This window comes from Bufo gargarizans, chromosome 8 (assembly GCF_014858855.1).
Source record: "Bufo gargarizans isolate SCDJY-AF-19 chromosome 8, ASM1485885v1, whole genome shotgun sequence".
Taxonomy (NCBI): Eukaryota; Metazoa; Chordata; class Amphibia; order Anura; family Bufonidae; genus Bufo; species Bufo gargarizans.
Genome location: NC_058087.1, coordinates 53,219,638 through 53,241,311, shown reverse-complemented (window position 1 = coordinate 53,241,311; position 21,674 = coordinate 53,219,638). Strand labels below are relative to the sequence as shown.

Below are 21,674 nucleotides of genomic sequence, written 5' to 3'. Positions count from 1 at the left end.
TTATCATGGATCAAGTTCTCCACAGCCTGCATAGGGTCCATATGTGGAGCCGGCAACTCTACTTCAGAAGGCTCAGGCTCCATATCCTCTGCCGCTGGTTCTCCTTCTATACAAGGTTTGAGGCGGTTCCTGTGGACGACTTGGGAACCTTTTCCGTCTCTGGAGACTTGATAGATGTGGGCTGCAGCATTGGGGATGGCAGTGATGATATAGGGAATCCTTTCCCATTTGCTGTCCAACTTGCTGGTCCGGTGGTTGTTTTTTAACCACACCTTGTCTCCGAGGGCCAGAGGTTGCACATGGGCAGCCTGATCATAGTCCTTTTGCTGCCTCTACCGAACAATCTCCATTCGTCCCTGGACGATCTCCTTAGCATTGAGGAGACGCCTTTGGTGCTCCACTACCCAATCAGTATTGGGCAGTGGGTTGATCTCATCCGGCACTTGTACCCCCAGGGAGTGATCCGCAGGCAATCTCCCTTGTCGGCCAAACATCAAATAGAACGGGGTGTAACCGGTGGAACAATGGATGGTGTTGTTGTAAGTGTACATAAGCTGCGGCAACAGAGTAGGCCAATCACCCCTCGTCTCAGGAGGTACTGCTCTCAGCATTTCAATGAGAGTCTTATTCATTTTCTCACAGAGTCCGTTACCTTGCGGATGATAAGCGGTGGTCCGGACCTTCTGGCAGTTGTGTAGCAGGCACATCTCATGAAACAGCTGTGACTCAAACGCAGACCCTTGGTCGGTGAGGATCCTTTCTGGGCAGCCGTAGGGCAGCAGGAAATGCTTCCAGAACGCCTCCGCTGTGGTCTTGGCTGTCAGGTCTTTCACAGGCACTGCTACGACAAACTTGGTGAAGTGATCAATTATAGTCATGGCATACGTATACCCTGAGTGACTCGGCTCCAACTTTACATGATCAATGGCAACAAGTTCTAAAGGAGTCTTACTTACAATAGGATGGAGAGGCGCCCTCTGATCATGGCGTTCAGTCTGCCCCACAGCACAGGCAGTGCATTCTCGGCACCATTTCTCAATATCTTCTCTCATCCCGATCCAATAGAACCTTCTGCGAATGGTAGCCTCAGTCTTTTGCACACCGAAGTGTCCGGACTGGTTGTGATACATATCCAGCACCAGGCTGGAATCCCGACATGGCAGGAGAATTTGTTACACTCTATCATAGGACACTGGATCCAGACTCCTTCTGAGCAACAGGCCTCTTTGAAGGAATAGTTGGTGGCGATGTCTCCACAGTCTCGCTAGCTCTGGGTCTGCACTCTTCCTGCGGATCCTCTCAGGGATTTTCCCACTGGTAAGAAAGTCAAGCAGTTCACCAAGGACTCTACTTTCGGACTGGAGCTTAATCCATCTTTCTTGATCGCCTCTGGACTCAGGACCATCTGATGAGGAAGGATCAGCAGCCGGGGAATCTTCAGTACGGATATTATCCTGCTGGGTAAATTTATTGTAGAACGCTGGCATCTCCACCTCTTCCCAGGCATCTTTTGGTTCATCTGGGGCTTCTGTAGTGGGGAGTCGTGACAGAGCATCAGCGTTGTCGTTGGAGCGGCCTGCCCGGTATTTCACAGTAAAGTCATAGTTGGCAAGGCGGGAGGCCCATCTTTGCTCCAGTGCCCCTAATTTGGCTGTATTCAGATGTGCCAGGGGATTATTATCCGTGAAGGCAACAAATGGTGTGGCAGTGAGATAGTCCTTAAACTTTTCAGTCACAGCCCACACTAAGGCAAGAAACTCCAGCTTGAAAGAACTGTAATTCTGGTCGTTCTTCTCAGCTCCCTTCAGGGATCTGCTGGTGTAGGCAATCACCCTTTCTTTGTTATCTTGCACTTGAGCCAACACGGCCCCCAGGCCTCTTTTACTGGCATCTGTGTAGAGGTGGAATGGCTTCTGATAATCTGGGTAACCCAGAACAGGGGGTTCAGTCAACTTCTTCTTTAGGAGTTGGAAGGCAATTTCCCGCTCTTCATTCCACTCAACAGGAATAGGAGTCTTTTGGCTCTTTTTTGGATGCCCCCTCAAGAGTTCCTGGATGGGATCCGCAATTTGTGCGAAATGCAGGATGAAACGCCTATAGTACCCTGCAAAACTGAGAAAGCTTCTCACCTCTTTCACGGTCGTAGGAGTAGGCCAGTTACGGACAGCAGCAAGTTTATCAGGATCAGGCTGTACTCCTTCGGCACTGACAATGTGCCCGAGATATTTGACGGCTGGTTTCAGCAGGTGGCACTTAGATGGCTTGATTTTGAGGCCATATTTGGTAAGAACTTGAAACACCTCACCCAGGTGCTTTAGATGGTCCTCATACGTCTTGGAGTATATAATAACGTCATCCAGGTATAATAGTACCGTCTCAAAATTCCTATGGCTAAACAACGTTCCATCAGCCTCTGGAACATTCCTGGAGCGTTACACAGTCCAAACGGCATATAATTGAATTCAAACAGGCCCATAGGTGTAGTGAAAGCAGTCTTTTCTCGATCTTCTGGGGCCATGGGTACCTGCCAGTACCCACTGGTTAAGTCCAAGGTGGAGAAATAGGCTGATGACCCCAGGGCAGTCAAGGACTCTTCAATGCGTGGCAAGGGATATGCATCTTTGTGGGTGATTTGATTAATTTTCCTGTAATCCACGCAGAACCTTATGCTGCCATCTTTTTTTCGGACAAGTACTAGGGGCGCAGCCCAGGGACTATGACTGTCCCGGATTATATTGGAGTCTTTCATCTCTTGTATCATCTCTTTCACAGACTGATAGGTAGTAGGTGGTATGGGTCTGTGCCTCTCCTTAATAGGAGGGTGAGAGCCAGTGGGTATGGTGTGTTTGATTACACTGACCTCTCCATAGTCCGTGGAGTGTTTGCTGAAAGCCTGGTGGTGCTCCTTCACCAGCTTCAGGAATCCCTCTATTTGCTCCTTTGGGGTGGATTCGTCCCCCACATGTATTTCTTCCCACCAGGATGCCGTTGGGGTGCTGCTGGTCTGTGTGGTCTGGAACGCCTCCGCGGCAGGCAGATGGATCACATCCTGGAAAGACGCCTGGAAAAGCTGAGCAACGGGGCAGTGTTTAAAGAGAGTAACGGGATGATCACCAAAGTTGATTAAACGAACAGGCACTTTACCTTGAGACACGGTCACCAGGCTCTTGGCTGTCCGTATGAAGGGATGATCTTTAATGGGAATAGGTTCCACTAGGGCTTGATAGTCCTGGCCCTGGATCCCTAATACAGCACGGCACCACAGGATGATCTGGGAATTTGGAGGCAAAATTACCGTCCGGTTATCCCGGATCCGGACAGTGCAAATTTCTCCTTTCTTGTTGGAGAACCTTTGTTGAGCACACAGCACGCTAATAGTCTTTTGAATAACTCTTCTGGAAGCAGGCGAGGCTGACGATATGGTTTGATTCAATGCTTCAAGCACCTCGGAGTAACAATTTTTAAGAACATTAGTCCCTAAGATCACAGGGTGTCCTCCTTTATCTCCTGCTTGTACCACAATCATGCCTTGCTGTGGCAGGGTGGCTTCTCCCACCTGAAGGGTAGGTTCCCAATACCCATGCACTTTCACTGGCTTACCGTTGCTAGCGATGATATCTAGCCAGGACTCTGGTGGCTGGGTGAGGAGACTTGGATCCCAGAACTTGTCAAAGGCAGGCCGTTGAATGGTGGTGACCTGTGACCCAGTGTCCAACAGGGCTTCAAAGGGTATCCCGTTGATACATATATACATTTTCGGACGGGATCCTACATACTTAGGCATCCAGCTTGGATCTTTTGGACTTACTGTTCTACCTCCCGAGGGGCGGTCCTCTGCCTCAGGGGTTACCCGTTTAACTGCCAGCACATTGATTCAGTATGTCCATATTTCTTGCAGTGGTGGCAGACAGGCTGTTTTCTGCTTCTGGTCCGGTACTTCGGTCGCCCATCAGGCTCTTTTGGATATACATCTCCATATGCAGGTGGAAGTCTTGGAGGAAAAGGACCTTCATCTTCTAGTAACAATGGTCTCTCCCACTCCTCTATTTTCTTGCACACCTTCTCTAGACTTAGAGTAAGATAGTTTACTTGCTCCATTAGTGCTGCCACTACATCCGTGACTGGAGCCTGGGTGGCTTGACAGACTCCTGCAGACCCCACATTAACAGTCTTTGGCGGACAAGCCTGGGGTTCAGGGAAGGCTGCTGGCCCTGGAGCAGGGTTCTGGCCTAGTATGCTAATGGCCAATTCCTTAAAATCCAAAAATGTACAGTGAAGGTGTTGAGCTGACAACATCCGTAGCTGGCCCTTCAAATGCTCAGTACTTATGCCCACAATGAATTACTCCCTAAGAGTCCGGTCCTGGTCCTCAGCTTCTTTAGGATCCACTTGGACTACAGCTCTCAGCGTCTCTTGTAAGGACAGGGCAAAATCGCGGAGCGACTCTCCAGGCTGCTGCTTTCTGCTGAAGAAACGCATTTTAACTTCTGACACCGTTCTGGCTTCAAATGTGGTGCCCAAGCGTTCAAAGATCTGTTCCAGGCTACTCTTCTCAGAACGGGGCCATGACATTACTTCCCTGCGGGCGGCCCCTTCTAACTGAGCTAAGAGGATCTCCATTTGTTGCTCAGCAGTTATGGGATAAAGCCGGAACAAGACCAGTATCTGCTCCCTGAAGTCTTTTAACTTGTGGGCTTCCCCTGAATAACGTGGGAACCAGGGGGCCCCAAAATAGTACGGCATGGTTAGCGGCATCAGGCTTGGCGGTGCCGCGGCGGCAGGGGCTCTAGAGTCGGTGGCGGGTACTTCGGCAGGCACGGCTGGGTCTGCCTGTCCGATTTCCTCAGCTGCGGACATGGCGTTGCTAGGTGGGTATGGCCCTTTAAATGTAGCGGAGTGGACCGGAGCGGCAGTAATTTTTTTTTTTTATTATTATTTTTTTAGACAAGTCTTTGGTTACTAGCGGGGGTCCCTCCGGTGCCCTGGCAGGGCTCGGGAAGCTTCCGGTAAGGTAAGCGGAGAAGCCGGCAAAAGTTTTTAAAGTCTGTACTTACTCCGGTGGTGCTCGCTCCAGGTCTCGCGAGATGCGCAGCTACGGGTGTCGGACGTCCTGTGTACAGCGTCAGCAGATGGGCGCGGCCTCTCGTAACTCCGGGACTCCGGTAGGCGGCACCTTCTCCTCCAGACAGGGCGGCGTTCTTTTTCCTTGTTGGCTGGGCGATGGCTCCGCCTGGTTCCTTTCGCGCCAAAGTCCCTCTTTTTCACGCCAAACAGCTCCACGAGGCGCACTTGTAATCCAATCAGGTAAGTGGGCAATATGGCTGTCTATTCACTGACAGCAAGCGGTGGACTTAAATAGGCAGCAAACTAGTCCAGATAATACAATCTTCACACCGCAATTATCACAGTTCACTTTGGCCCAGCAATTTTCAATAAAGCAATTAGGGCTTGTCACTTTAAGGCAATTAACAGCACACAGTTTTTGTATCCGCAATGGCGCAGGAATGTTCGTATCCTGTTCGTGACGCCAATTTATGCAACACGCCAGACCTGCAGGGTATAGCGAAGTGAGGTCACGGTTATGGGCAAACGAGGGTTGCTCACTGTATTGGAGAACCCTGGGCAGGCATGTGGCAGTGAAGGAGAGGTAGACACGGTTCCTCTGGGGCACACTCTGTATGTAGGGACCAGGCCTGATGGTGGATGAGGTGCCCTGGATATTACGGGTATTTTGAGTGCCTGGGGCAAGGTCCCTTTAAGGTATGTGACGCCAGTGCCTGTGACGGTGGCACACCGGTGTATAGTTGGAATAAGTGAGGTACACAGATGGTATAGTGAACCAAACGTTGCTTTACTTAACAGTCCAACTTTGTACATACAGATGGTAACACAGTCTCTTAGATCACAGCTTTACAAGCAGGCTTATTCCACAAGATGGCAGGTATTGGTTATGCAAGATACTCAGAGGGTAAATCCACAATGCACTCAGAATCATGTTGTACCTTTCCTCAGAAATAGCGTACACTGTTCTTTCTAGAACTCCTGTCTGGCTTTCTATCCCAAGGCCCTGATGCCTAAATAGTGGCTTAAATCCTTGGTATATCTATATATCTTCCTCTCGTATTAAATCCTTGCTTTGCTTTTCTAAGGCATCTGCCCAACAGTGTTACTTATCTTTGCTTGTAATATCCTGACTTGTCTGGTGAAGGACTGTGGGTTCCTCCCAGGAGGTTCTGTCCTGCAACTGGGGTATCTCAACTGAGCTAAGCTTAGCCTCAGGAGCTTCAGGCTGACGAGGTAACTCCTCTAGTCCCCTGGAATGAACTAACTCTCCCCTGTCTGGGCCTTCCTATATATATCTAGGGCTCTCTAGCTCTCTCTAATGTCTGGGAGGCTAAATTACACCCTGACAGGCCTGACACCCAGATAACACAGGGAAAAACATGCACATGACATTCAATGCAATGAAACACATTAACCTGTGTAGTGCCCACCTTTACCTAGTGGGACACTACAGCTAGGCCTCCTTTACTCTGCCCATAGGGGTCACGCTCCTTCCAGCTCTTAAAGGTTCAGTGTGCACGCACCTAAATCTTACCCAGCCTATAACTGGTCACCCAGTGGTACTTAAGGCACTTTCCCATGTGGGAGGATGCCTAAGCAATACATTCTAGTCCCCTAATGTTCTGCAAAAGTATGCTGGTCTAAATTTTTCTGCCCCTGTACCAACTTCTGCCTGTTTTCCGGGTTGCTGCGTGACCTGACCTCTTTCTGATCTCTGTTCTGATCCTGAGTTGCCTCCCCTGACCTCAGATTGTTTAGCAAATTGCACAAACTCTGCCTGCCCTGACATTGGCCTGTTCCCTGACTGCAGTTTTGCCTGATTTCTCTGTGCTCTGCATCAGTGTCCCTCTGTGCATCAGCCATCACAGCTATTTCAAGAGGCCAGGTGATTCCCCTGCAGCAAATTTCAAATTCCTATATAAAGGTTAATGGTTGAATGCCAGAGGGTCACCAAGATAAAACATAATACTTATGAGTAGCCGCAAGCAAAATCTGTTCAAGTAGCCCACTGAATCCACAGCCACTTCATACCAACCATTATAAGATCTGACATTAACATCCTGTTGGTCTCTAGACAGTAGAGAGGGGATCTGATGATCTGACAACTGTGTAGGCATTCAAGAGATGTTGTGCCTGACACAACAGCCTCAGGTGAGTAGAATACCTACTACTATTCTGTAGTTTTATTGCTCCCTCCTGTGTTTTTTTTTTTTTATGATACATGCATGCATTCCTCTATGCTCACCTCAAAAAGCCAACTTGAAATAGTGCGCCTAAATTAACCACCTCCCGACCGCTGTACGCACGGATGCGTCCGGGAGGTGGTTGTTTAGTTCCTCCTGGACGCATCGGCGCGTCCTCTCGCGAGACGCGAGATTACGTCACAGCCGGCCCGCGCATGCGCATCGCGGGCCGGCATTTCGCAGAAGACTATTTCGTCAGCAGCCTGCCGGCCACGATCATTGGCTGGCAGGCTGCTGATTTTTAAAAAATCCAATCAGCAGCCATATAACCCCACATATTAGTAAATATGATGGGGTTATATGGCTGCTGTGCTCCTCTGCTCCTTCTTTTGGTCGGTTGGTTCCAGCAGAGGAGCAGAGGAGCACATCTTTACTGTGAGTACCCACCACACCACATTTAGCCCCCAGATCACCCCAATTAACCCTTTGATCACCCCTTTTATCCCCCCCTGTCAATCACTAGTGAAAGGAAAAAAGTGATCAGTGCAAACTGTCACTTTTTTTTTTCACTGTTATTGACCGTTAGGTTTTAGGTATAGTTTAGGTCCCTTGGTTAGGTAGTTAGCGATCAGTTAGCGCCCAGCCCACCGCACCGCAGTCCGTTATTCGCTGATTAGCGTATCGCTAATCAGCATTTGTACTTTTATAGTATCTGAAAGTGATCAAAACTGATCACGGTCAGATCTATAATAGTACTAGTGTCACTTTAGTTCGCCCTCCACCCAAAACGCAGTGTTTGCCCGATCAGGCCTGATCGGTCGCCCACACGTGCGTTCGCCCACACCCGCCCCACCGCAGTGACAAAAAAATTTTTTTTTTTTGATCACTGCACATTCACTTTACACGCACTGCGGCGATAAAAAAAATCAGTTTTGATATTTTTGATCAACCGCAGCAGCCTCCGGTACTTCGCTAGCCTCCCCTTTGTAAGACAGGCTTGCTTTTTTTTTCTTGGGTAGTCTCAGGGAATACCCCTAAATTTAGTTGCCCACATGTCAAACAGGGGGTATTCCTCTGAAGAGGCCTACAGCTTCTGACCCAGTCGGATGAGGAGTGGGAACCCTCATCTGATGAATCCAGCGGGTCAGAATACGAACCTGTAGAAAGCAGTGGCTCTCTGACCCAAAGTTCGGACGAGGAGGCTGAGGTCCCTGATAGCACCAGGCGTACCCGGCCCCGTGTCGCTAGACCGCAGGTTGCGCAGGATCCGCTTCAAGAGCAGCAGAGTGGGGCTGGTGCTGTCGGATTACGTGGTGAGGCATACACCAGCAGCCCAGCCCTTCCTGGACCTAGTACCAGCACTGCCGTACAACCTGGTGATGTAGCGAGCACCAGAAGGGCAGTTGAAGCTGGTACGGTGGCACGTGCAGTAGTGACCCCGTCGCAGCCACCGCAAAGACGTGCCCGTAGAGCCCCTAGAATCCCAGAGGTGCTGGCAAACCCTGATTGGCAGTCCCCAACTTCAGCCGCACCCGTAGTTTTCCCTTTCACCGCCCAGTCTGGAGTTCGGGTTGAGACGGCTCAGATCGGTTCGGCCCTGGGATTTTTTGAGCTGTTCTTGACTGCGGAGCTTTTAGACTTAGTCGTGGCAGAGACAAACCGGTATGCCACACAATTTATCACCGCTAACCCGGAAAGCTTTTATGCCCAGCCTTTCCGGTGGAAACCAGTCCAAGTTTCCGAATTTAAAACTTTTCTGGGCCTCCTCCTCAACATGGGCCTGACAAAAAAACATGAATTGCGGTCATATTGGTCCACAAACCCAATTCATCACATGCCCATGTTCTCTGCTGCTATGTCCAGGACACGATTTGAGGTCATCCTGCGTTTCCTGCACTTTAGCGACAACACCGCCTCCCGTCCCAGGGGCCACCCTGCTTTTGACCGGCTCCACAAAATTCGGCCCCTCATAGACCATTTCAACCAGAAATTTGCAGATATTTATACCCCTGAGCAAAACATCTGCGTAGACGAGTCCCTGATACATTTTACCGGGCGCCTTGGCTTCAAACAATACATCCCAAGCAAGCGCGCCCGGTATGGGGTCAAATTGTATAAGCTCTGTGAAAGGGCCACAGGCTATACCCACAAATTTCGGGTCTATGAGGGAAAAGATCAGACCCTGGAGCCGGTCGGTTGCCCTGACTACCTGGGGAGCAGTGGGAAGACAGTTTGGGACTTGGTGTCACCCTTATTCGGCAAGGGGTACCATCTTTATGTGGACAATTTTTACACAAGTGTGGCCCTCTTTAGGCATTTGTTTCTAGAACGGATTGGCGCCTGTGGTACCACGCGAACTAGTCGCGCGGGCTTCCCCCAACGGCTCGTTACCACCCGTCTTGCAAGGGGGCAGAGGGCCGCACTGTGTAACGAAGAACTGCTCGCGGTGAAATGGAGAGACAAGCGTGACGTTTACATGCTCTCCTCCATTCACGCAGACACGACAATCCAAATTGAGCGAGCAACCCGTGTCATTGAAAAGCCCCTCTCAGTCTACGACTATAACCTCCACATGGGAGGGGTCGACTTCAATGACCAGATGTTGGCTCCGTATTTAGTTTCCCGACGCACCAGACGCTGGTATAAGAAGGTGTCTGTATATTTAATTCAATTGGCTCTGTACAATAGTTTTGTTCTCTACAGTAAGGCTGGGAGAACTGGATCCTTCCTCAAATTTCAGGAAGAGATCATCGCGAACCTCCTGTATCCAGGAGGTTCCGTGGCCCCATCCACCAGTGTAGTTAGCCGTCTACACGAGCGACACTTCCCCAGTGTCGTTGCTGGTACCTCAAACCGACCGCCACCCCGAAAAAAATGTCGTGTCTGTAGCAGGAGTGGAATAAGGCGTGACACCCGTTATTTCTGTCCTGACTGTCCCGACCACCCTGCCCTATGCTTAGGGGAGTGTTTCCGAAAGTACCACACACAGGTACACCTAGCATAGGGATCACATCTCACCAGGATAGGCACACAGGGCTATTAGGGCCCATTCACTCACAGCTGCTGCAAACGTCTCCTTTCACATGGGACAAAGTGCATAACGCACTTCGCCACATCTTTGGGCGATTTGCGCTTTGCACATTGACCCATGGGGAAGGAGAGGTTTGTTCTATAAAGGTAAAAAAACAAAAAAAACAAAAAAAAAAAAAAACAGGTAAGCAAACAGGTTAATGTTTAGTTCCAAAAGTTAAAGTTACATGTTCTGTTCCAAAGTTAATAAAATTATTGCGTTGTGGCCTGGTTTTTTCTTTTTTTTTTTTTTTTTTGTCTTTTTACCTTCCAGGTGGACCAACCGATCTACTAGCTGCAGCACCGATGTGCATTCTGACAGAAGCATTGCGCTGCTGTCAGATTACACGCAAGTCGGTGTATGCGGCGCTGCAAGACGGGATTTTCTCCTCTGCAGTGACAGATACGTTTGCCAAGGCATACGAGCTGAGGAGGAGGCGGCGTTCCTATGCTTTGGCAAGCATTTTGTATATATATATATATATATTAAAAAAAAAAAATCCCGGCAATGATTTATTCATCCACATCGATTGATGCGAATGGAGAAATCTGGTTTGCCAGGGCATACGAGCTAAGTGGGTATGGATGTAGGGCGGAGCTCCTATGTCCTGGCAGACGCCTTTCCCCTCCATTTTTTTTTTTGGCAGAGATTTTTTCATCCACATTGATCGATGCGAATGAAGAAATCTGTGCCGTTCATTTTTTTCTTTCAGCCCAGAGGCTGAACGGAAAAAAAAATCTCATTACCTGTATGCTCAATATAAGGAGAATAGCAGAAACTCCTAATGCTGGCCATACATGTAATGATTGCGGAGACCCTCAAATGCCAGGGCAGTACAAACACCCCACAACTGACCCCATTTTGGAAAGAAGACACCCCAAGGTATTTGCTGAGGGGCATATTGAGTCCATGAAAGATTGAAATTTTTGTCCCAAGTTAGCGGAAAGTGAGACTTTGTGAGAAAAAACAAAAAAAAATCAATTTCCGCTAACTTATGCGAAAAAAAAAAAAAATTCTATGAACTTGCCAGGCCCCTCATTGGATACCTTGGGGTGTCTTCTTTCCAAAGTGGGGTCACATGTGGGGTATTTATACTGCCCTGGCTTTTTAGGGGCCCTAAAGCGTGAGAAGAAGTCTGGGATCCAAATGTCTAAAAATGCCCTCCTAAAAGGAATTTGGGCCCCTTTGCGCATCTAGGCTGCAAAAAAGTGTGACACATCTGGTATCGCCGTACTCAGAAGAAGTTGGGGAATGTGTTTTGGGGTGTCATTTTACATATACCCATGCTGGGTGAGAAAAATATCTTGGTCAAATGCCAACTTTGTATAAAAAAATGGGAAAAGTTGTCGTTTGCCAAGATATTTCTCTCACCCAGCATGGGTATATGTAAAATGACACCCCAAAACACATTCCCCAACTTCTCCTGAGTACGGCGATACCAGATGTGTCACACTTTTTTGATGCCAAGGTGGGCAAAGGGGCGCATATTCCAAAGTGCACCTTTCGTATTTCACCGGTCATTTTTTACAGATTTTGGTTGCAAAGTACTTCTCACACATATGGGCCCCTAAATTGCCAGGGCAGTATAACTACGCCACAAGTGACCCCATTTTGGAAAGAAGACACCCCAAGGTATTCCGTGAGGGGCATGGCGAGTTCCTAGAATTTTTTATTTTTTGTCGCAAGTTAGTGGAATATGAGACTTTGTAAGGAAAAAAGAGAAAAAAAAAAAATCATCATTTTCCGCTAACTTGTGACAAAAAATAAAAAATTCTAGGAACTCGCCGTGCCCTTCACGGAATACCTTGGGGTGTCTTCTTTCCAAAATGGGGTCACTTGTGGCGTAGTTATACTGCCCTGGCAATTTAGGGGCCCAAATGTGTGAGAAGTACCTTGCAATCAAAATGTGTAAAAAATGCCCTGCAAAATCCGAAAGGTGCACTTTGGAATATGTGCCCCTTTGCCCACCTTGGCAGCAAAAAAGTGTGACACATCTGGTATCGCCGTACTCAGGAGAAGTTGGGGAATGTGTTTTGGGGTGTCATTTTACATATACCCATGCTGGGTGAGAAAAATATCTTGGTCAAATGCCAACTTTGTATAAAAAAATGGGAAAAGTTGTCTTTTGCCAAGATATTTCTCTCACCCAGCATGGGTATATGTAAAATGACACCCCAAAACACATTCCCCAACTTCTCCTGAGTACGGCGATACCACATGTGTGACACTTTTTTGCTGCCAAGGTGGGCAAAGGGGCGCATATTCCAAAGTGCACCTTTCGGATTTCACCGGTCATTTCTTACACATTTTGATTGCAAAGTTCTTCTCACACATTTGGGCCCCTAAATTGCCAGGGCAGTATAACTACGCCACAAGTGACCCCATTTTGGAAAGAAGACACCCCAAGGTATTCTGTAAGGGGCATGGCGAATTCCTAGAATTTTTTATTTTTTGTCGCAAGTTAGTGGAATATGAGACTTTGTAAGAAAAAAAAAAAAAAAAAAATCATCATCATTTTCCGCTAACTTGTGACAAAAAATAAAAAGTTCTATGAACTCACTATGCCCATCAGCGAATACCTTAGGGTGTCTACTTTCCGAAATGGGGTCATTTGTGGGGTAGTTATACTGTTTGGGCATTGTAGAACCTCAGGAAACATGACAGGTGCTCAGAAAATCAGAGCCGTTTCAAAAAGCGGAAATTCACATTTTTGTACCATAGTTTGTAAATGCTATAACTTTTACCCAAACCATTTTTTTTTTGCCCAAACATTTTTTTTTTATCAAAGACATGTAGAACTATAAATTTAGCGAAAAATTTATATATGGATGTCGTTTTTTTTGCAAAATTTCACAGCTGAAAGTGAAAAATGTCATTTTTTTGCAAAAAAATCGTTATATTTTGATTAATAACAAAAAAAGTAAAAATGTCAGCAGCAATAAAATACCACCAAATGAAAGCTCCATTAGTGAGAAGAAAAGGAGGTAAAATTCATTTGGGTGGTAAGTTGCATGACCGAGCGATAAACGGTGAAAGGAGTGTAGTGCCGAAGTGTAAAAAGTGGCCTGGTCATGAAGGGGGTTTCACCTAGCGGGGCTGAAGTGGTTAAGGTTATACATAACTGTAAACCAAAAGAGTCGTTTTGGTAATCCGTCTACTTAACTTTAAAAAAAGATACATTTATGCCTTGTAAAAATGTCAGAAATTATTCTGACAGACATATGCATGTAGATTAATATTGATTTTAATTAATACTATTTAATGTTTATTGAAAATAAAGGAAACGTGTTTTTTTTTATTCATTTGATAGATTTTTACATTAAAACTGCAACAGCGAAAGCACACATCATCATGGCAGTCCAACTGTTCAAGAAGACGGCATTTTCTTCAGTATATCAAAAATATATGACTCCTGTCTCCAATGAAGTAATTAACATTCTATTGTCCTATGTCAAAAGAAAAGTAAGTAGACATGTTATTGAGTGACTGTTCCAATACTATTCATATGTACAGTAGACCTGTCATCTTTAGGCATGTCTGTTTAAAGGAATTCATCAAAAGCAATTATTTTTTAAACATTTGGGAGCACTATGCCTATGAAAATTAAATACAAAATACTGTAGCAGTAATCTGAGAGAGATAAAACTCCTGAATAGGAGAGCAGAGTAATCTCAGTTTACAATGTTGCTGAATAGGGAAGGGTTATGGGCAAGGTAATCCTTGCACACATCTCCCACATTTGGATTATTAATTTGTCACTGAACAAATACCAAAATTAAAATCACATAGAAGGTAAACAAAAAACTGCACAATGTAATAAATGAATATGCGGATCTACATTGCTACATTTATAAAAGAAAAATCACAGAAAATAATGCACTAACACAATAAATCCAAACATTATATATGGACTGAGCCCTCACTCTGATATGATAAAATCTGAGAATCTCAGCCAATATTTTTTTTATCAATACATATCTGTGCCCGCCTACCAGCGCAAAGGTGGTCTCAGTCAGGCAGGACCTACTCACAACCTATCTATGCCGTTGGGCATCTACCCACCAGCACTTTTAAATGTTAGCTTAGGAGAAAAATACAGTCAGTTCCATAAATATTGGGACATCGACACAATTCTAACATTTTTGGCTCTATACACCACCACAATGGATCTTAAATGAAACAAACAAGATGTGCTTTAACTGCAGACTGTCAGCTTTATTTGAGGGTATTTACATCCAAATCAGGTGAACGGTGTAGGAATTACAACAGTTTGCATATGTGCCTCCCACTTATTAAGTAACCAAAAGTAATGGGACAGAATAATAATAATAAATAAAACTTTCACTTTTTAATAATTGGTTGCAAATCCTTTGCAGTCATTTACACCCTGAAGTCTGGAACACATAGGCATCACCAGATGCTGGGTTTCATCCCTGGTGATGCTCTGCCAGGCCTCTACTGCAACTGTCTTCAGTTCTTGCTTGTTCTTGGGGCATTTTCCATTCAGTTTTGTCTTCAGCAAGTGAAATGCATGCTCAATCGGATTCAGGTCAGGTGATTGACTTGGACATTGCATAACATTCTACTTCTTTCGCTTAAAAAACTCTTTGGTTGCTTTTGCAGTATGCTTTGGGTCATTGTCCATCTGGACTGTGAAGCGCCGTCCAATGAGTTCTGAAGCATTTGGCTGAATATGAGCAGATAATATTGCCCGAAACACTTCAGAATTCCTCCTGCTGCTTTTTTCAGCAGTCACATCATCAATAAATACAAGAGAACCAGTTCCATTGGCAGCCATACATGCCCACGCCATGACACTACCACCACCATGCTTCACTGATGAGGTGGTATGCTTAGGATCATGAGCAGTTCCTTTTCTTCTACATACTCTTCTCTTCCCATCACTCTAGTACAAGTTGATCTTAGTCTCATCTGTCCATAGGATGTTGTTCCAGAACTGTGAAGGCCTTGTTAGATGTAGTTTGGCAAACTCTAATCTGGCCTTCCTGTTTTTGAGGCTCACCAATGGTTTACATCTTGTGGTGACCCCTCTGTATTCACTCTGGTGAAGTCTTCTCTTGATTGTTAACTTTGACACACATACACCTACCTCCTGGAGAGTATTCTTGATCTGGCCAACTGTTGCGAAGGGTGTTTTCTTCACCAGGGAAAGAAATCTTTGTTCATCCACCACAGTTGTTTTCTATGGTCTACCGAGTCTTTTTGTTTTGCTGAGCTCTCCGATGCGTTCCTTCTTTTTAAGAATGTTCCAAACAGTTGTTTTGGCAGCGCATAATGTTTTTGCTATCTCTCTGATGGGTTTGTTTTGTTTTTTCAGCCTAATGATGGCTTGTTTCACTGATAGTGACAGATCTTTGGATCTCCTCTTGAGAGTTGACAGCAACAGATTCCAAATGCAAATAGCACACTTGAAATTAACTCTGGACCTTTTATCTGCTCATTGTAATTGGTATAATAAGGGAATAACACACACCTGGCACATATGCAAACTGTTATAATTCCTACACCGTTCACCTGATTTGGATGTAAAAACACTCAAATTAAAGCTGACAGTCTGCAGTTAAAGTACATCGTGTTTGTTTCATTTCAAATCCATTGTGGTGGTGTATAGAGCCAAAAATGTTACAATTGTGTGAATGTCCCAATATTTATGGACCTGACTGTATGTTCCTATGGGACATCATTATATATGTAAATAAAAATTATTCTGATTATTGACTCACAAACCTCTGCTTCATTTGGAAGCCAAATTGTTAGGAAAGGCTAAGGGCTCCTGCACATGACTGTTGGTGTCCCGTGCCCGTGCTGAGGACCGCAAATCGCGGTCTGCAATGCACCGTCAACTTACGTGATGCAGGCGCATGGGGATCGCAGACCCATTCACTTGAATGGGTCCGCGATCCCTCAGTTCTGCAAAAAGATAGAGCAGGTTCCATCTTTTTGTTGTGCGGAGGCACGGAGCGGAACCCCAGAAAGCACTCCGTAGTGTTCCGTGCTTCCGTTCCGCACCATTCTACATCTCCAGATTTGTGGACCCATTGAAATGAATAGGTCCGCATCCATGATGCGGAATGACAACGGAACGGTGCCCGTGTATTGCAATACGGGAACGGGACACCAACGGTCGTGTGCATGAGACTTAAATGTATTTGGCTATAACTAATTTGCTCATCTCTAATAACCCATCAGCATCATGCAGTCATGTCACAGGGGCAGATTGGTTGACAAAGGTAGCTCCTCTCTCTGTAACCACTTAGATGCTGCCTTTGCTATTGAGTAATGTTTTAAAGGGAATAAACTTTGAGATCAGATTTGCCTCAATTTCAACTGTTACAGCAGTAGTCTGACTATAGAACCTATACATTACATGTGTCCCAAATAGTGGGAATGACTTCCTAACAGAAGTACAATATACTGCATATGGCAGAGGTCGATAAGGGGTTATTAGAGGCATGTACAGGAACACCACGGGAGCACTCCGTAGTGCTACCGTAGGATTCCGTGCCTCCGTAATGCACCGCAGCTCTGAATTGCGGACCCATTCAAGTGAATGGGTCCTCATTCGTGGTGCGAGGAGCACATGGCCAGGGCCCGCATATTGCGGACCCACTGTTTGTGGGCCACAGTACGGCCACGGGCGGCCGTGTGCATGAGGCCTTAAGAGCAAGCATGAGAGACAGGGATGTTTGCCAAGAAGCGTGCATCGTGTAAGTCAGCACACACATCCTGGTTTCTATTTGAAAATAATTGGTCATTAATTACAGTCTTGTAAACATTAAACCCATTTTTACTTACATTGAAAAATTTACTCCCCACAGAAATAATTTGCTACATGATCACATGCTAGAATACCTGTCTGGCTCCTTCTATTTCTGCCTACACTATCTAAGGCCACTTTCAGACTGTAGTAATTTGTCAGCATTTTGCATCAGTATTTGTCAGCAAAACATCAAAAAGGTACAAATTAGAGATGAGGGAACTTCTTGAAGTTTGTTTTGTGTCTGATTTGTCAAACCGTTTGATTTGATTTGGGTCAGAATCACCTGGCCTGTGGTCTACAACAGTCTCCTCTGAGTCTCCTCTCTTCTATTTCTTTTATTTATTTATTTTTTCACATGTTTGCTCCCCCTTTCTTTATTCTCTTGAACGCAGTGACAGCAATAGCAAATAAGGTCAGATTGAGACTGACATATACAGCTATGGGTAAATGCATGGTTCCCTTACGTCCTACCAGCAGTACAAATGGGGTTAACTGCCCCTGTGGACTGGTAGGACCGGCGGAATTTTTAATGAGCCCAAGAACCAGAAACGATCTTCAGCTCCCTGAAAGAGATTTTTCATAATCTTACTTTTGATACATCACAGATTAGACATATATTATACAAGCCTCATCTCTTGTGGAAATGCAGTACCTCGCATTAACATATCTCACACCCTCTGCCAGTCCTGGACACAATAGCAGCCTTCCTGACCAAAAGGCTATTTAACATCTCACCTCACATACATTGACAGGAACCTGTGATTTCCTATTTAACTTGTTAGCATGGAGAGAAAAACCTGTTTAATGTAAAATAACCCTTTCATGTATTGTATATAGCAAATGCCAGCATTGTTTAGCAAAGTTTCAGCTGTATATTGACAAACACATGTTTCCCAAGGCCTGCTGAGATCTAGCAGGATTGGTGCAATTGGATCTGGAAGGACACTATGTTCCCACCCCCAAAAAGCCCTATAAACTATGTGCTGGGAAAATAAAGATTTCAGATATTGACAACCTATGTTGAGTCAGGGCTGTCTTATCTCTCTGATCAGAAGCAAATGGGATATTCGTTGCACAGGGAAATATTCACGGGTTGGAGGTCTGAAGCTTCATCATATAACTATCATAAACCTGCCTGAGACCGCTAACAGTTTGGTGTCAGAGGGTGGGATCTGCCAAAGCAGTATCGGGTAAGTGATTCTATATTATTACTGCCCTATACTGTAAGAGTGGATTATTTGAACCTGGTAAGCGTTTCTGATAAGCGTCTCCCAGGAATCTGATATTCCTAAAGTAATAGAGGGATCTGAAATCCCAGAGGAATCTGATATTCCTAAAGTAATAGAGGGATCTGAAATCCCGCAGGAATCTGATATTCCTGAAGAAAAAATTGGGTCTGTATTCCCCTAATCTGAAAAACAGTATTGTGTGCAACAAATATCCTTTGCTAAACCTGTATATAGCTGTATAGTTGCTTAAGCATTTTTAGTCGTTATATATATGTATAAGGTTGAATTTTACTGTATAGACTGTGTATAGATTATGTATAGATTGTATGTGAGTTCATGCTGAAATTGAAGGTATAAAATTGGCCATCAATAGTTTAAAATCTGCCATAGATTCAGGAGTAATATGAGCCTGAATTAGAAGTAATACCATCCAGACTAGTTTAAAATCTGCCATAAATTCAGGAGTAGTTATGAACCTGAATTAGAAGAAATAGGATTAAAAAAAAAACACATAAACTGATAAGCATAAGGTTTATCAGTAAGTATTTTTGCGCTGAACACAAACAAGCATCCTTTGATAAACCTCCAAATTCAGCTGATCTCACTGTATATTTTAGCTAAGTAAAAAAAAAAATGGGCAATTCTTATGGTAAGAAGGATCCCATAAAGAAACAGAATTTAAAAATTTGGAACTGAAAATCATGTACCCTGAGTCTGCTGCAAATCTCTATGGTGAAACTGTCTCCTAAAAATGAATTGGGGGGAAAGTCTAAAAAATGTTTGTCCAGAGGTGTTTAGGTCCATTTTATACTGATCCTTGGGTTGATAATATGTGTAAATGGACAGAAGGAATGAAATGTACTGACCCGTTCCCAAAAGAAGGGTCTTTTTCAGATTTCCATATGGCCATGATCAAGGGCCTATGTCTGAATGACATAGACACTTTTCCATGGTACAAAGAGACCCTCACTGGAATAAAATGTATATGAACACTTGCGGCCAAGCATGGCTATCTGTGCAGAAGTTTTGGACTTACTTGTGCAGTTCAAATACAAAACAACAAAGTAGAATCCCAATTGTGACTCCAACTCCTGTCCCACCCCCAAAATTAACAACAGAATCAGATGATAAGATATGCACACACTTGACTCTACCACAGTTTCTGGCTTTACAGAACCTGGGGAACAGGTTTTGTCTGAGCATACTAATCAGCCTATTTTACAGTCTGCACAGCCCAATAGAACAATATATGCAAGGGCATCAAAGATTCAAGGGATGACCAAAGACGCTAATGGTCTATAGTCAAAGGGAGGAGTAGTATTTAGATGGAGAGACCTTTCCCAACCCCATGGACAATGAGTCCATTAATTCTGATGCCTAGATACTTGCAGCAGATACAAGAGGAATATATGACAAAACTGATTGAAAAAATAAAAACATAGATTATGATGATATTTCGCTTTTGTTTCCCTTACCTGAGAAAAACCGCTAACAGTCCCCCAGCCCACCGTGTTTTTTTCTGTCCTTCGGACAGGTGGACTGGCGGGTCGCTCCCCCTTCGGGAGCTGAAGAGTGCAGGGGCTCTGTTTTTCTTAAACCATAAGGAAATCGCCCCTTTTTGTTGCTTTTGCCATTATTCTAGGCGTAATCGCGGCTATTTTTTTTGTACAGGGTACCGTCGGGGGGGGGGGGGGGGGGGGGGGGGCTCCCCTCCCCTCCCCTCCCCTCCCCTCCCCTCCCCTCTTCTATCTCGCCTGGATTCGGCGTCTCTGCGGTGTCCCACTCTCTCCCTGCCGCATGTGTGCGGCGCCGTGGGCACCGCCATCTTCCGGAAGTGACGCGCTCCAGCTGCACTACGTCACTTCCGTTTTTTTTCTTATCTACGATGCGGTGGGGTTTTCTCCCCACCGCTCGGTTGTTTTTCCCTTATAACATCCTGAATTGTCAGGATAGCTTGGGGAGACATATAGGTTCCAGCGCGCTGTAAAAACGCTCAACAAGGAGAAACCAATGATTCCCTATGGGAATGGTTCACACTTGGGCGTTTTACAGCGCGTACGATCGCGCTGTAAAACGCCCGACGCTCCAAAAAGTACATGAGCGACTTTTGGGGCGTTTGTGGCCATAGGACACTGTAGTGAATCACACAAACGCGCGTCAAACGCGCGTTTACTATTACAAAAACGCGCATAAAAATGTGCGTCAAAAACGCGCGTAAAACGCGCGTTTGCGCAACGCTCAAGTGTGAACCCAGCCTTAGGCTCTTTTACTTCTCTGGGCTTGTTCCGATCGAGGCCCCACCGAGGGGGCGGTGCTTCCCTTTTTAAACCAGCCAAGAGCCTGTCATTCAGTGCTCTGGTTGCATCGCTTTCACAAGCTAGCTCCAGAGTTCCCTGTGCTTTGATATATTATCTAGATATATTGATTGGCTTGGGTATTTTTTCTTCACAGTTCTATTTTGCTTCAGTGCTGGTGGGCGCCCATATGGTCTCGTTTCACCTCCACCTGGTGTTTGTAGGTGTTATGACCTGTTTTTTTCTCTTTCTTTACAGTTATGGCTTCCCCCAGAGATTCTGATCAGCGGAAGTCCACCGCCAAAAGGAAGCATTTGGCCTGTTACGATTGTAACACACCTTTGGACGACAACTGCCCTTACTCAAGGTGTGAAAGTTGTCGCACACAGGCATCCACGGAACCCACAATGCAAGAGATGTTCCAGTGGACGAAAACTTACGTGGATGATTCCATTAAAGGAGTAGTGCGCCTGCTTAATGAGAGGCTACCAGGATCCTCTCAGACTCCCATGGAAGTGGCTGCACCGGTCGAGAGACCTACCCCCTGTTCGTGGGGTCTTCTTCTGAGGAAGAAGAATCAACTTCTTGTTTTTTTCCGCCAGAGAAAACGCAGAAGTTGCTGAAGTCCATCAGGTCGGGGGACCAGGATGTTGACATGGGGGAGTCCTCCGATCCCGCCGGACGGACACAGCGTGTCTTTAGAGCGGATGAGACCCTTCTCTCTGTGATGCGTACAGAGTGGAGAAAGCCTGAAAAAGGTCCAGTCCTCACCAGGAAATTCAAGCTTATGTACCCAATGGCTAGAACCTTGGTGGAATCGTGGGGTTCCGTTCCCAAGGTGGACATGGCAATAGCCAAGTTGTCCAGGCGCACTCTGGTCCCTGCAGACGATGGGTCTAGCCTGCAGGACCCTCTAGACCGGAGGGCAGAGTGCACCCTTAGAAGGGGTTACGCGGCGGCTGCTGCCTCCGCATTGACATCCATTGCGGCCACTGAAGTAGCCTCCTTCTTACGCTCCAAACTTAATCAGATCCAGACAGACGTGGACCAGAG

General features: G+C 45.8%; 1 protein-coding gene across 1 annotated transcript in view; it reads left to right on the top strand.

Annotated features, from left to right (window-relative positions):
• Positions 1–21,674, top strand: part of LOC122945071 (probable S-adenosylmethionine-dependent methyltransferase CRG1) — a 93,725-nt gene that overhangs the window by 22,159 nt on the left and 49,892 nt on the right. The window contains exon 3 of the mRNA XM_044303908.1: positions 13,628–13,779. Within this exon, the coding sequence (XP_044159843.1) occupies positions 13,669–13,779 (111 nt within the window). The 5' untranslated portion in view covers positions 13,628–13,668. The remainder of the gene's footprint in view (positions 1–13,627; positions 13,780–21,674) is intronic.